Below are 13,114 nucleotides of genomic sequence, written 5' to 3'. Positions count from 1 at the left end.
CTGGTAGAGTAGGTTTAGTTAGGGTTTATTTTATAATTTTGTGTATATACTAAAATGTCAAATCTTGAGAAAACTAAACCCAGTTGCGAGTCTCACATTACTGACCACACAGTCCCCTGACGTGAGCATGCCTGGAGGAGACAGACGAGAGAACAGTTGCGGAGCCTGTGACTTTTTGAAGAGTGGCTGAACGTCGGAGTGAGACGCTGGAGGCCCAGCTATTCCGACAATGGGATAACTGGTGTACCATAGGAAAGCAGAGTGCTGCTACAGGTGGTGGCAAGATCACATCTCTACCATGGTGGGCAGGTTGCCCAACCAAACACGGCAGGGCCATCCAAGATGGCAACAGTAAGCATGAGCAGCTTCCAAGCAGTAAAGCCCGTAGACAGCAAAAGGGAAGCTGAGAACAGAGACCGGAAAAAAAATTACGTAGAGCGTGAGAGTCATTGGGAACACGAGCAGCTTCCCAACCACCCGCTCTGCGCATGGCCGAAGGACATCCGAGGATGAGGGTGCGATGAAGAGAAGGAAGGAGAAACCCAGTACCGGAGAAGAGCACCAGAGTGAAGGCAAGAGCCCCCAATGTTCCCAAGCCTGCAGGAAGGTAACGGGGAGCATGGGGATAGGCAGGTGTTCGCTAGGGCAACAGAAGGCGCGAAGAGGACCTCATCCCAGTACTCACAAGGAGTTACTGAATATATACCTATGTAATTGGAACTGTACAAAGCTGAGAAGAAGGGGATTGCATAACCCTGGCTGGGAAGATTATGAAGGGTCCTAGTCAGAACCTAATAAAAAAGGGACACTACTATATGAGCAACAAGCTGCAAAGCCAGAAACTGTGACAATACCAAGGGAGCAGAAACCCAAGCCTGGATCAATAGACTGTGGGAGGTCTAAAATCTCCAACCAACAAGTGAGGAAGTATCACGCGGAAGGGTGGCATACATGCTTTGCTAAAGAGAATATCAAATCCAAAAATGTTGTAGAGGAATTAAAACAACTAAATCAAGAGATAAAAAGAGACTATTACTGAAGATCCTGTGAGATAAATAGCAACAATATTAAAGATATTCATACAAAGAGGCTGTCAGAAAAGACTGATACATCAGGATAATCAATCCAATCTTCTGGAATTGTTTAGGTTTCGTTTCTTAGTGGTAGGGTCAGGGTAGAACTAGATTTTGGACAGAGGACTTTTGTTTTCTGTGACTTCCCGAAGGCAGGCCAGCACCTCTAGATTCTTTAGATAGGTTGGGGAACCCTTTAGAACAGGGAGAGCTACGCAGTTTTCTTATCATTTATATAAAAGTAATTAGGCAATGCCCTCAAAGAGTCTGTCTCTTTCCTCCAACCTACCACAGATCAAAGAATCTGCTTTTAAATTTGAAATGTATTCATGACAGCAAATCTTCCAATTGTAAATTGCTCTGCAAGTTTTCTAAGGAAAGCACACAGGGACAGGTTAATAAATTGCTAGCGAGGCAGCACCCCACTGCTTCCCAACTATGTTGCTGCAATATGAAATCCATACATACATTCTACTGGCATTCATTTCTGTCATTGTTTGAACAATTTTAATATTGTTACCTTCTTGGGATTTCAGAGCAACCTTTCCCAATTGGTTAATGTACACATTAATTGCGCCTTGTTGTGTCAATGCTTTCAAAGATCCATCCAATGAATCTGAAGAATAGAAATAAACAATAAGAATTAAAACACTTGTTGGCAGTTATCGCACAGCAAGTGAACATTAATGCCATAAGCTTCATGATTGTTATAAGACCAATCAACTAGAATACGTTTTTTTTTAAAGAATGTGTAGCGCTACACTAAAAAGAAAACACCATTTATGACCGTTCTGAAACAACCACCCCCTCACCCCCTTCACCATATCCTGCTGTTTCAAATTCACTAATCACAGAGGGACACTATAGGGCTTCAGTTCTACTTCCGAAACAGTGATTGGAATAAATCAGCAAAACCAAACAATCCATAGTAAGTTTATGTATGGTCAGATCTGAGTTATACAGGCGTGTAGGCTATTACCAATAGAGTATTTACCCTCAGGCAGGTGCTCAAAATAAGGGTATTGATAGATTCAATATGTTATGGGTCTAGTTTATTATCACCATAAACTGGACATGGTAAAAGAAAATCACAAAAATAACCACTTTAGTTTCTTACTGTGCAAGAGTTTTAGTAGGTGACCTAATAAATCTAGTGGAGGTACACAATGTCAATTGACATAAATAGCGATTCGCTCTTATTGATAGCAAACAAAAGGAAATGTCTTAATAGAAGTACATACTATGTTGTGGCATTGCTAGCAAATTGACTCCTATTGGTGGCAAACAAAAAGAAGCACCATGCCAGTGGAGTACATGTTTGTTAAGTGTGTCATACCGTGATGCGTGCGTTTGCTCATATTGGGCCCTGCAGAGGTTTGCTAGCGATGGGGCACAGACAGCCCCCATGGCTACACCTCTCATCTGTCGGTAGTTTTCAATGCCAAATACACATACGTTGTTTTTCATGGGAAACATTAGTAGTTCTTTAATGGCTATCAGGTTTTGGTAATAGGTTGCAAACAGAGGGGCAAAGTGAAAGTCGAGTGATGTCATAGCTAGGTCTTGGTCTATTGACGTACAGAATGCTTCGATGTCAAATGTTGCCAGGTAAACATTTTCCTGCCATTGTATAGGGTTATGAGTGGAGTCCTTGGTGTAGGATTCTAGTTGAAATACCATAGTTTGTAGTTGTTGGTCTATGTATTTTGCTGCTCCTTCCGTGATCCAACCCATTCCACTGAGTATTGGTCTGACTTCCGGGATATTAACCAAATTGATCTTTTGTCCCAATTGACCCAATTATAGTGGTCCTAATTGACCTTCATATTATTTTTGTTTGTTATTTTATATATGTATTGGGTTGGTTCTGAATTATAAATAATATAAGGGGATTGGGTGAGAGGGGGTTTTGGATTGGTGGGGGGTTTCCCCCCGCATATTTGTCCTAATTGACCTTTTAAATTAGGTCAATTCTCCCGAGGTCATTTCTCCTGAGGTCAATTGTGAAAAGGTCAATTCATATACATCTGGTAGGTGCTCTGAGTTTTTATGGATCTTCGGTAGGAAGTAGATGGTTGGTAAAGTAGGTTGCTTCCCGGTACACAAATGCCCCTTCCTCATCTAGTAGGATCCCCTTACTGTGCCATTTGATTACTGTCTGAATATATTCCTCCAAATGGTAATCATAGGGTTGTCTGTTAATTTAGTGTAGCATCCTGGTGTCTCTCAAGATGTTTGTGTCCCATGCTGATGTAATCCTGTGTCAAGAATCACAATGTTTACTCCTTTGTCTGCCTCCTTGATGATGATACTACTACCAACTTGAATCATCCAGTTAGGAGACTTCTTATATGAAAAGATAGTTAATAAAAAAAAAAAAAAGTCGACTTCACCATGGTTCACCAATGTTGCAAAAGAGAATCACAAGCAACTGCTCCACATAGTTAAGTAACACAAAACTGCATTTTAACATGACAAACATACAAGCACACACAGCTCTTTCAGACATTTGAATCCAGATTTGAAAAAACAAAAACAAAATAAGAAAAATCAGTACAAAGTACATTATATAATAACGTGTTTGTTCCTGACAAAAGGACTGCTCGCTACAGCATGCCAAATCAGGCTTTGATTCTAAGGCATGCCATTTCTTCAAAGTTTATTTTGGGCTTTGCTTGTTAAGACAGATAAGATGATCCAATTCATCGCAATAAAACCCAGGACATTTGGATGTGGTACATGACGACACTCTTACCTCTGCATAACCCTGTTGCTCCCATGAGAGCACATATGAGATCACAGCACTGGTCTCAACAATGAGATCAAAATGACATCATAGAGCACATCTATGGGGGTGACTCAGAGTTAAGATTGTCGTTACTTCCCACATCCGCAAAATTTCATTGGTTTGGTTTCAATGAATTGCTCATTTTAGCATAGTTTTAACAAAAGATTTGTCATTGTAGTTCAAAGGTTTTGTTATGCATCATCTTCACTTTCGCCCTTGGCCACCCAATCTGATACAATTACAATAAAAGACTTTGCCGCATAGCCCCATCACTACTAAATAACCAGATTCCCCCTGGCCACATTGCAATAATTAAGCTGGGGCCAAATGCCATGGTCTTTTATCCCATCGCCCAGATCACCCTCACTTGGAAATAGCTAGAGTCAACAGCCCTTCGGCCATGGCCACTGTCCACGTTACAACAATTAGTAAGAAAAAGACAGTAGTCCACTGGCCATGGTCTACAGCGGTTGCGTTTAACCCCCTCATTAATAACTAGATCCCACTGGCCAGGGCCCTTGCCACTGTCTATGTTTCAACAATTTGGCTAAAGGACAATCAGAAAATACTTGAAAATTCAAAGGTCTTCCCAATCCCAATTCCCACTTTCTATTTGCACTCCTTTTTAGGTTCCTCCAGTGTGCATATCCCTTCTGACCCTCTTCTGTTATCTATCCCATTTCTCCCACATTTTCCCATTGTACTTTTTTTAGACCGCATCTTGCGATGTCGTGATTCACATGTCAAGAAGAAAAACAATCTGACTCAAAACTGGCTCTCCAGTCCTCCCCAAAGTGTCAACCTATTTGGTACTCGTTTCCCCTCCCCAGCCCTACCACGATATGAACCCACCTCTTTCCTGCCTCCAAATATCGTTATAAGCCTTTTTCTTCTTTAGTTGTCCTGTGGGACTACAGTGGAATAGCTTGCATTGAAAATACATTCTGGAAAGCTTTAGTGGTCTAAATGCACCAGTTCCCAACTGGTTTCTTTTTTTTTTTCTCCAAAGAAATGTCATTTAACGTACTGTGGATATAGACATAAACATCAGCGTCAAATGCAGAGAGAAACAGTAGAATATTGTCACGACCCTCAGCCGTGATCCCCACTGGCAATCCCACAAGCTAGGTGGAATCAGGGCTTGGATCACTAATAAAGCCTGGCATCCACTTCTCAGGCCCTCTTGGGGCCAGTCCTGACGCCTTTGGCGCCAGGCTCATCAGTAAGTAAAGACATCTGCTTGAGGAACTACTTTATTTAGGTTTTCAGCCAACATGGAAGCATCCACATAGCTTGATTCCTAGAAACAAGCTATGCGGTCTAGTGTTTTGGGTGTGGTGGCCTAGGGACTACTTTACCTGGACTACTTTACAGTGGCTATTTAAACCACACCCGAACAAGACAACACGCTTCGCGTTACTTTGCTTCTTGCAACTCGACGCTCACCGTGTCCAGCTTTCTCACGAGCCTGGTGAATTCCAGACTTGCAGAAAAACCAAGAACATCGTTAGCAGCAGAATCTTACCTGCATTCATCATCCTTCACTGCTCGCAGCTCCTGGGCAGCTCTGTTGACGGAGTTCACCACCCGGATCGAAGGACCTGAGACGCCTAGGACGCTGGGAACTCACCGCGACCTATGAAAAGAGAAAAGCACAGGTCAGTGAGGACAGAACATCGCTGCACTACGTAAAGCGCCTCCTAACCGCATCGTAGCGCTATAGCGCGCCATCATCTCCCGGTGAGAACCAGCATATCGAGTTCTCCAAGCGGACACTCTGCGCTCCTAGGGAGATGAAAAAAAAGAGACATTTAGAACAGAGAAAAGGCATGCAAGAATTATGACGCCATCAATGGCAATAAGACCTACCTGAAAGACACTACAAGGGCAGCAGTCAGTGAAGTAACTGGACCGCCCGCGCCCACAAAAGACAACGTGCCCCTGCCCAGAGAGCAGGACGGAGAGCCCACTGATTCCCGACAACCAGGTAAGAAGAGAACCTGGAGGGGCTGGAAACACAAGGGAGGTGGGGGAAAACTTACCTTGGTCGCCCAGTCCTAATATAGTCTTCATTTCCAGGCGGAATCCCATCGACACCGAGACCACACCAGGGAATCATTGGGAAGGGCACCAACGACCAACTGGCTGGGTGGCGTCCCCGTGGATACCAGGTGAGCGTAACAAATATATATAGTGTCTTAGTCGATGCGACCCAACAACATTCCAATGTCTGCAAAGTCCATCATAGCTCAAAGTGTTAATGATATATCCCGCTGTAAAGCAGCATTCGTAAGAGACATGCCTTGCGATTGGGGGTGTTGCCAATTGCCGGGAAGTTTTCAACATAGTCAATGAAGGGTTCCTGGCAACCATCAGCTTGGCTGTCAGAATGAAATGTCCAGTCAGATTGGCCATAGGTCCAGATTTCAGAAACGCCCCACCTCCCGTATTACCCAGTAATACCACTTGAGGGTCCATCGGCAGGGTCAACCCTGTAATGTCTTTGATTTTAGCTAGCACTTCTTTCCAGAAAAAACTCACCTTCCCACATGTCCAGACCATATGGAACAGAGATCCCACTTCAGAACACCTGTGCCAACAGGTGGCGCAATAGTCAGGGGATACATGATTAAGTTGATCAGGTGCTAGGTATCACCAATAGCAGAATGTATAGAAGCACTCGCCATCTGTGACACATCTTGAAGACTTGTACATCAGCTCCCATATCCGTACCCATGCTTTGTCATCGATCTCCCTTCCCAAATCTTCCTCACACCTTCACATGTATGGTAACCGTGTCACTTGGTCCCCCACTTCCAGCAACCTATATATACAGAAGAGACCCTTCCTTAAGATAAACGCCCCCCACCCCCTAGAATTGTCAATTCAAGTGCGTTCATTGGTCTAATGGCCCCGTTTCGTGATAGGGTGAGACGCACACTGTCTCAGCTGAGTATACCTGAACCGCTTGGTCTGAGGCTTCCTTGCATTCATCCTGGCTGAAACCCGGGGTTGTTACAGATGGGTGCCAGTGACCCTACCCCCAGTTTCATGCCCATTTCCAAAGTGCCCTCCCCATGTAATACAGCGTATTCCTGGTTGAAGGTAACAGAGAAAATCCATGAGCTCGTACCAAGTCCCTTTTTTCCACATATGGGAGATGCCCCAACCTCACTGCCGAGTGATCCTGTTCAGTGCTCTTCCACTTCAGGAGCATGTTAGTATCCACCCCCAGGTAATCCCATGTGCCACATGCGCAGCCAGATTGTACTGATGAACATCAGGAACCCCTATGGCCCTCATTGATTTCAACAGTACTCTCTTCGAGATCCTGACCAGTTTACCATCCCATATAAACTGGAACATCTTCCCTTGAAGTGCCCGGCGCTCAGAGCCGGGATCCTAACAGATAGTGCCAAGAAATGATAGAGTAATCGTGTGATGAGGTTCATCTTAATTTCAGCAATTCTACCAAACCAGGAAATGCCCTGCCTCCCCCACCTGGTTAGGTCCTCAGTAAGTTCTTGAAACAAAAGGTGGTAAATTACATCGCAAAACCTCAGAGACCCTGCAGGGGATACGCATCCCTAACTAGGGGATAGACTCCCGGGACCATCGGATCAGGGCAAGAGCGTTAATCAAGGGCCTATCCTGAGGTTGCAGCAAGACATCTAAACCATGAGATTTGTCTTAACTAATTTTGAAGCCCGAGATCCTGCCAAATTCAGCTAGTTCTCGTAGCAGTTCAGCCAGTGAGGTGCGGGGGTGCCGGTGTGTTAGCAGAATATTATCCACGTATAATAATATCTTGTAGTTAAGCCCCCAACTCCAATCCCCTCAATGGCTCCATTGCTTCGGATGCGGCATGCCAGTGGTTCCATACACAAGGCAAACATCAGGGGAGACAGCAGGCAGCTCTGCCTTGTAACCACTTGTGATTGAGAGGCCAGAGGAAAAACACCCATTAACCCGAAGGGATGTTGATTACTCTTAACAGATGGCCACTACCCACCTAATGAACCCTGGTCTAAAGCCAAAGTGCTCCATCATTCCCCTGAGATACCCCCACTCTACTCTGTCAAAAGATTTATGGGCATCTAAGGCCACCGCTCTCAAGTCTGCACCCGGTCTCTGTCCCCCCTCCAGCAGGTCGAACACCCACCTAATGTTATGTGCGCTGTGCCCTGTAAAAAAAATCCAGTCTGATCGCTGTCCACAATCCTGGGGAGAAAAACCATAAGCCGGTGAGTCAATACTTTAGCAAACTGTTTTAAGTCTGTTGCTGAGTGCGATAGGGCGGTAGGAGTCAGAGCATTGGGTCCTTCCCTGGCTCGTGGATCAGCACAGTTGTGGAGCCTCCCATGGATGGGGCCACCATTCCGGAGACCAAAAAGGAGTTGAAGAGATCCAACAAGGAGGGGACCAAGAGGGGCATAATCTTCTTATAGAAGGGAGCTGTAAATCCATCAGGGGCCGGTGGTCTTATTCTTCAAAGTCTTGATAGCCCATTCAACTTCAGCAGGTTGGATTGGAACATCCAGAGTCTCACGTTCCCCAGGAGATAGCCTCAGCAGGCCTACACCCTGCAAGTAGGCAGCTTAGACCTCCTTGGAGCCAGTCACCCCCTGAAACACTTCCACGAACTGAGCCTCAAACATCCCCATAATGTCAGCCACCCCACCCCCGCTGCACTACACCCTGGTTGTCGCACACCATATCACGGGTTTGAGTTGAGATTCCTTTAGCTTAGCCACCAGGAGGCGGTTGGCCCTATACCCTTTCGCATAGTAAAACTGTCTTTCCCAATCTCCTGAAACAAGACCGGGTCCCTCAATACTGGCTCATAGAACTTCCAGGGGCGTCTGGTCCACCCATTAAAGACAAGGTGAGCAACACTGGGGCATGGTTCGATAGCTTCTGCAGTCCTATTTCCACCTCTCTGACACTGCTGTACAGCCCGCTACCGACTAACATGAGATCCAACCTCGAGAAGCCCCCCCCCCCCCCCCATCAACATGCGAGTAAAAAAGAGAAGTCCTTACCCTCCCCAGGTGTCAACTAGGCCCAACTCCATAATAAAGGACGCAAATTATATGGCATGTTTGAAATCCATCTTAGTAGTGAGCAGGATTTTGTCCATCAGGGGATTCAGTACCAAGTTGAGATCACCCCCCAGAAAAAGTCCCCCTTCAATAAAGGGGAGTGTGTGTAAAAGAAAGTCCTCCAGGAATATGCCTTGCCCAGAGTTAAGGGCATATAGAGATACCAGTATGAGCTTGCTTTCCCACAGCAAGCTCTTGGACACATAAGAATCTTCCCTGTGGAACTCGTAGAAACTCAACCTTGGAAAATTAGATTGGTTCCCCCAGCCGAATCTCCACTCCTTGTTCCCCCACCCTGAAGAGAAAAACTCTCTCAGAAACTTCCTGGCCCACAGGAGTTTCTAGTCTTGCGAAAGCAGGCAAGTCTCTTGCAGAAACACTACCGAGAGGGACATGTCCCCTAATGTCCTCAAAACGGATTTCCTCTTTTTGTGGAGTTCAGCCCCTGCACATTCCATGTGCCCAACCTAATGAGATCCCGCTTACCCAGATCTAGCTCTTCCTCAGCCATGGCCTCCACACTGGCAGTGCCCCGGTCCCTTGGCCCTCACCTCTCGAAGTGACTCCCCCACAAAAAAAAAAATTATAGGCCACTCACTGAAGTGACTAACGTACTCCTAGTCCATAGTCCCCTTTCCACCATACTGCATGGGCGTCCCTCGCTAGGGACAGGAGACGGAACCTTGTTCACCAGAAAAAAACCTTCTTCCCCTTTAAATGTAGAGGCACGTGGTGGCACGGCCCTGGGAGCCTGCGCTCCCCTGACTCCGCCCACCAGCGCCACTCCTCATTCCCCATTGACAATATAATCATTGCCTAATGACACCAGTTTTATTAGGGGGGGAGGATGGTGGGACGTATGGAAGAAAGAGGACTATGGACTAGGAGTACGTTAGTCACTACGGTGAGTATGATATGATATGGCATTTATAACACGCCTTTACACAAGTGTTTCAAGGCGCAACGAGGCAAGGGAGGGGGAACAAAGGGAAGACCGACAACGATCTTACTAGGCTAGGTGACATTGAGATCGCGCAAGTGCAGGGGAGCGGGTGCGGGGGAAAGGGGAGAGGGCAGTGCAGTATATGGGATCACAGAGTAGAACAAATAAATACAAATAAATAAAAAGGGAAGCCAGCTGGTGGCAAGTGCAAGGCTAAGTGCAGACATCAATTGTCAAGTGCTGGTAAGGGACTGTAGAGATACATAAACAGACCAGGGGGGCAACCAGTGCAGGAGTGCAACTGGCGGGAGGGGACTGGGGCCTGAGATCAGAGGGTACCCAGGTGACCAGTGCAGTTTCAATTTCAACCAGGAGTTCAGCAGGGGAAAGGAAGAGAGAAAGCAGAAGCAAAGAGGAAGGTCTTGAGGTGCTTCCGGAACCAGAGATGGTTCTCCTCAAGTTTCAGAGAGGCAGGGAGGCTGTTCCAGAGGGAGGCCCCAGCCGAGGAAAGAGATCTACCACCAACTCATTGCTTGGAGAAGCGACTGACCCTGAGGGAGTTGGAGGTGGTGGAGCGAAGGGCTCGAGAAGGAAGTAATTTACAAAGAGTGAGTTGAAGGTATTGAGGCCCCAGTCCCCAGAAGGCCTTGTGGACAATGCAGAGGGTTTTGAACTAAATCCTCGCAGCCACTGGGAGCCAGCAAAGAGATTTTAGTCCTGGAGAGAGACGATCCCTGGCATGAGGCCAAGGACAAGTCTCGCAGTCCTGTTTTGGGTGAGTTGTTGGAGAGCAGAAGCAAGCAGATTTAGAAAGAGGCTGTTGCAGTAGTCCAGCTTAGAGAGAACCAGAGCTCTGGAGACAGTGAGCTTCTGGGGGAAGGAGAGGAAAGGAAGAATACCTCTGAGGAGGTGAAGTTGGTAGTGTGACTTCTTAGAGACGAGTGTAAGGAGAGAAGCAGAGTGGGGTGTCAAAGAAGACCCCAAGGTTTTTAGCCTCACAGGTGGGAGCAGGAAGAGGGCCCAAAGTGGCCGGCCAGAAAGTGACAGGAAAGGAGGGAGCAGGTGTGCCGATGAGGAGAATCTCAGTCTTACTGGCGGCACACCACTCCTGGATAGCAGGCAGTCAGAAATGAGAGCTGCAGATGAGGTCGCATAGGGGAGCCTGAAAATGAGCCCAATTGTCATCCGCATAGCACTGAAAGTTGGGGCAGAGAGCGGCAATGCAGTGGGCAAGAAGTACCAGGTTTTGGTTGAATGGCTAGGGAGAGAGGTTAGAGCCCTGGGGAACACCACAGGTAGAGCGAGAGTAGGAGGAGAGGAAGAACTCATGTTGGACGTGGCGGGGTCGATCGGAGAGGAAAGAGGTCAGCCAGTCCAGGGCCTGATCGGTGATACCCAGGTTATCACAGAGACGGTTGAGTAGGATGGCATGGTTGACAGTTTCAAAGGCAGAAGAAAGATCAAGTAAGATGAGGACACAGGGGGTATTAGAACAAGGTTGGAGAGCAGGTCTTCACAGATGTTCAGGAGAGCAGTTTCTGTGCTTCTGGCGGCTCTGATTCCAGACTGATGGTCATGGAGGCAACCAACAGATTCAGTGTGAAGATTAAGCTGGGAGATGGCCAGCTTTTCCAAGAGTTTGCCCAGGAAAGGAGTGTTGGAGATCGGGTGATAGCTGGGCAGGAGGGGGTAGGCTGAGGGTTTCTTAAGAAGAGGGTACACAAGGGAGTTCTCAGGGGGAAGGGAAGACTTCAATGGCGAAGGAGTGGTTGCAGAAGTCAGCCAGAGCAGGAGCCAGGGTGTCAATGTGGTCCTTTATGGAACAGGGGAGAACCTGTTTTGAGTAACCTATAATTATTCCTACGTCCCTTCCCCTTTCCTTCATACTGCATGGGCGATTACAACTGAATGCAGCCCCAGGGTGGAGAGGTGACCCTCCTTAAGAAAACAAGTTCCTTAGGACCGCCTGTCCGAAAGCTGCATCTTACCTAGAGCCAGAATCCAAACAGTAGTGCTTGCGGAAGGCCGAAGGGATGGCCCAGGTGGCCGCCCTGCTGATGACCTGCCATGCGACCGGTCTCTGGAATGCGACCAGCGTGGCCTTGTCTCTCACAGCATGGACATGCATGTTCACTGGAAGTGCCCCTCATAAGCCTCCTTGATGGCAGAAATCTCTCGCTAAACCTACGCGCAGATGTAAGACCCTACCAACAGCGCTGTTTTAATGGTGACAAGCCTGATGTCGGTGGACACCATTGGTTCGAAAGGTTTGTGCACCAGGGCGCCCAACACTACATTGAGGTCCCACACCGGGTGTGCTTACTTGATGGGTGGGTAGAGCCTGGTGAAGCCCGCCAGATGTCGCTTAACCACCCGGATGGATGAAGAGAAGACCTTCTCCTTTGGGTTCCTGTAGACTCCTATGGCTGGCAGGTAGGTGCGGCATGTGTTTATTTGCACCCCTGAGCATGTAAGGTTCGCAGAGAATGATAGCACGTCATCCAACGTGCAAGTAAGGGGGGGGGGGTCGATCTCCTTTGAGTCCACCCAGTGACATCACCTAGTCCATTTACTTTTGTACTGGCTCCTAGTAGCATGGTTTCTTGCACCCTGAATGATGTCTAGGCTAGCCTGAGACAGGCTCAGATACTCAAGTGTGGCCTGCTCAGGAACCACGCTGCAAGGGCTAACTTCTGTGGTGCAGGGTTCTGCCCTCCCTGCTGCGAGAGAAGGTGAGCCGGGCCCAATAGCAGAGGAATGGGCAGCTTGTCTGCTCCCAGTCTGCTGAGCCTGTCCGCCTCCCAGTTGTTCTCCCCTGGGAGGTGGATTGCACGCAAGTAGATGCTTTCCAGGGCCCACTCCCACATGCTGACCACTAGACTGCACAGCGGAGGGGACCTGGTACCACGCTGCTTGGTGATGTAGTACATACTGGTGGAGTTGTCTGTTTGAATGAGGACCACCTTGCCACAGATCCTCGGCAGGAAAGCCTTGAGAGCGAGCTAGATAGCTTTCAGCTCCAGCCAGTTGATATGGGCCTCCTGCTCCAGGAGAGACCAGACCCCATGGACGCTGCGGTTGTCCAGTGTAGCGCCCCAGCCTTCCAGGGAGGAAGCCGTGGTGATGGTGACTTGCGGTGCTGCCTGCTGGAAGATCTTGCCCGTCCACAGGTTGCAGTCCGTGGACCACCAGGCCAGGTCCGGGTGGA

At 47.7% G+C, this 13,114-nt stretch overlaps 1 protein-coding gene across 4 annotated transcripts in view; it reads right to left on the bottom strand.

The window, feature by feature from the left end:
* The window catches only part of FAM185A (family with sequence similarity 185 member A), a 432,094-nt gene that overhangs the window by 104,669 nt on the left and 314,311 nt on the right, over positions 1–13,114 (bottom strand). For 3 of the 4 annotated variants that reach the window (XM_069628055.1, XM_069628056.1, XM_069628054.1), the window contains one exon: positions 1,594–1,689. The exons of the other annotated variant lie outside the window; for it this stretch is intronic. In XM_069628055.1, coding sequence (XP_069484156.1) covers positions 1,594–1,689 — 96 coding nt within the window. The remainder of the gene's footprint in view (positions 1–1,593; positions 1,690–13,114) is intronic. 4 annotated transcript variants of the gene reach the window in all.

The sequence above is a fragment of the Ambystoma mexicanum genome, chromosome 12 (assembly GCF_040938575.1).
Source record: "Ambystoma mexicanum isolate Mex_15411 chromosome 12, UKY_AmexF1_1, whole genome shotgun sequence".
NCBI lineage: Eukaryota > Metazoa > Chordata > Amphibia > Caudata > Ambystomatidae > Ambystoma > Ambystoma mexicanum.
This window is presented reverse-complemented; position numbering and strand designations above follow the sequence as displayed.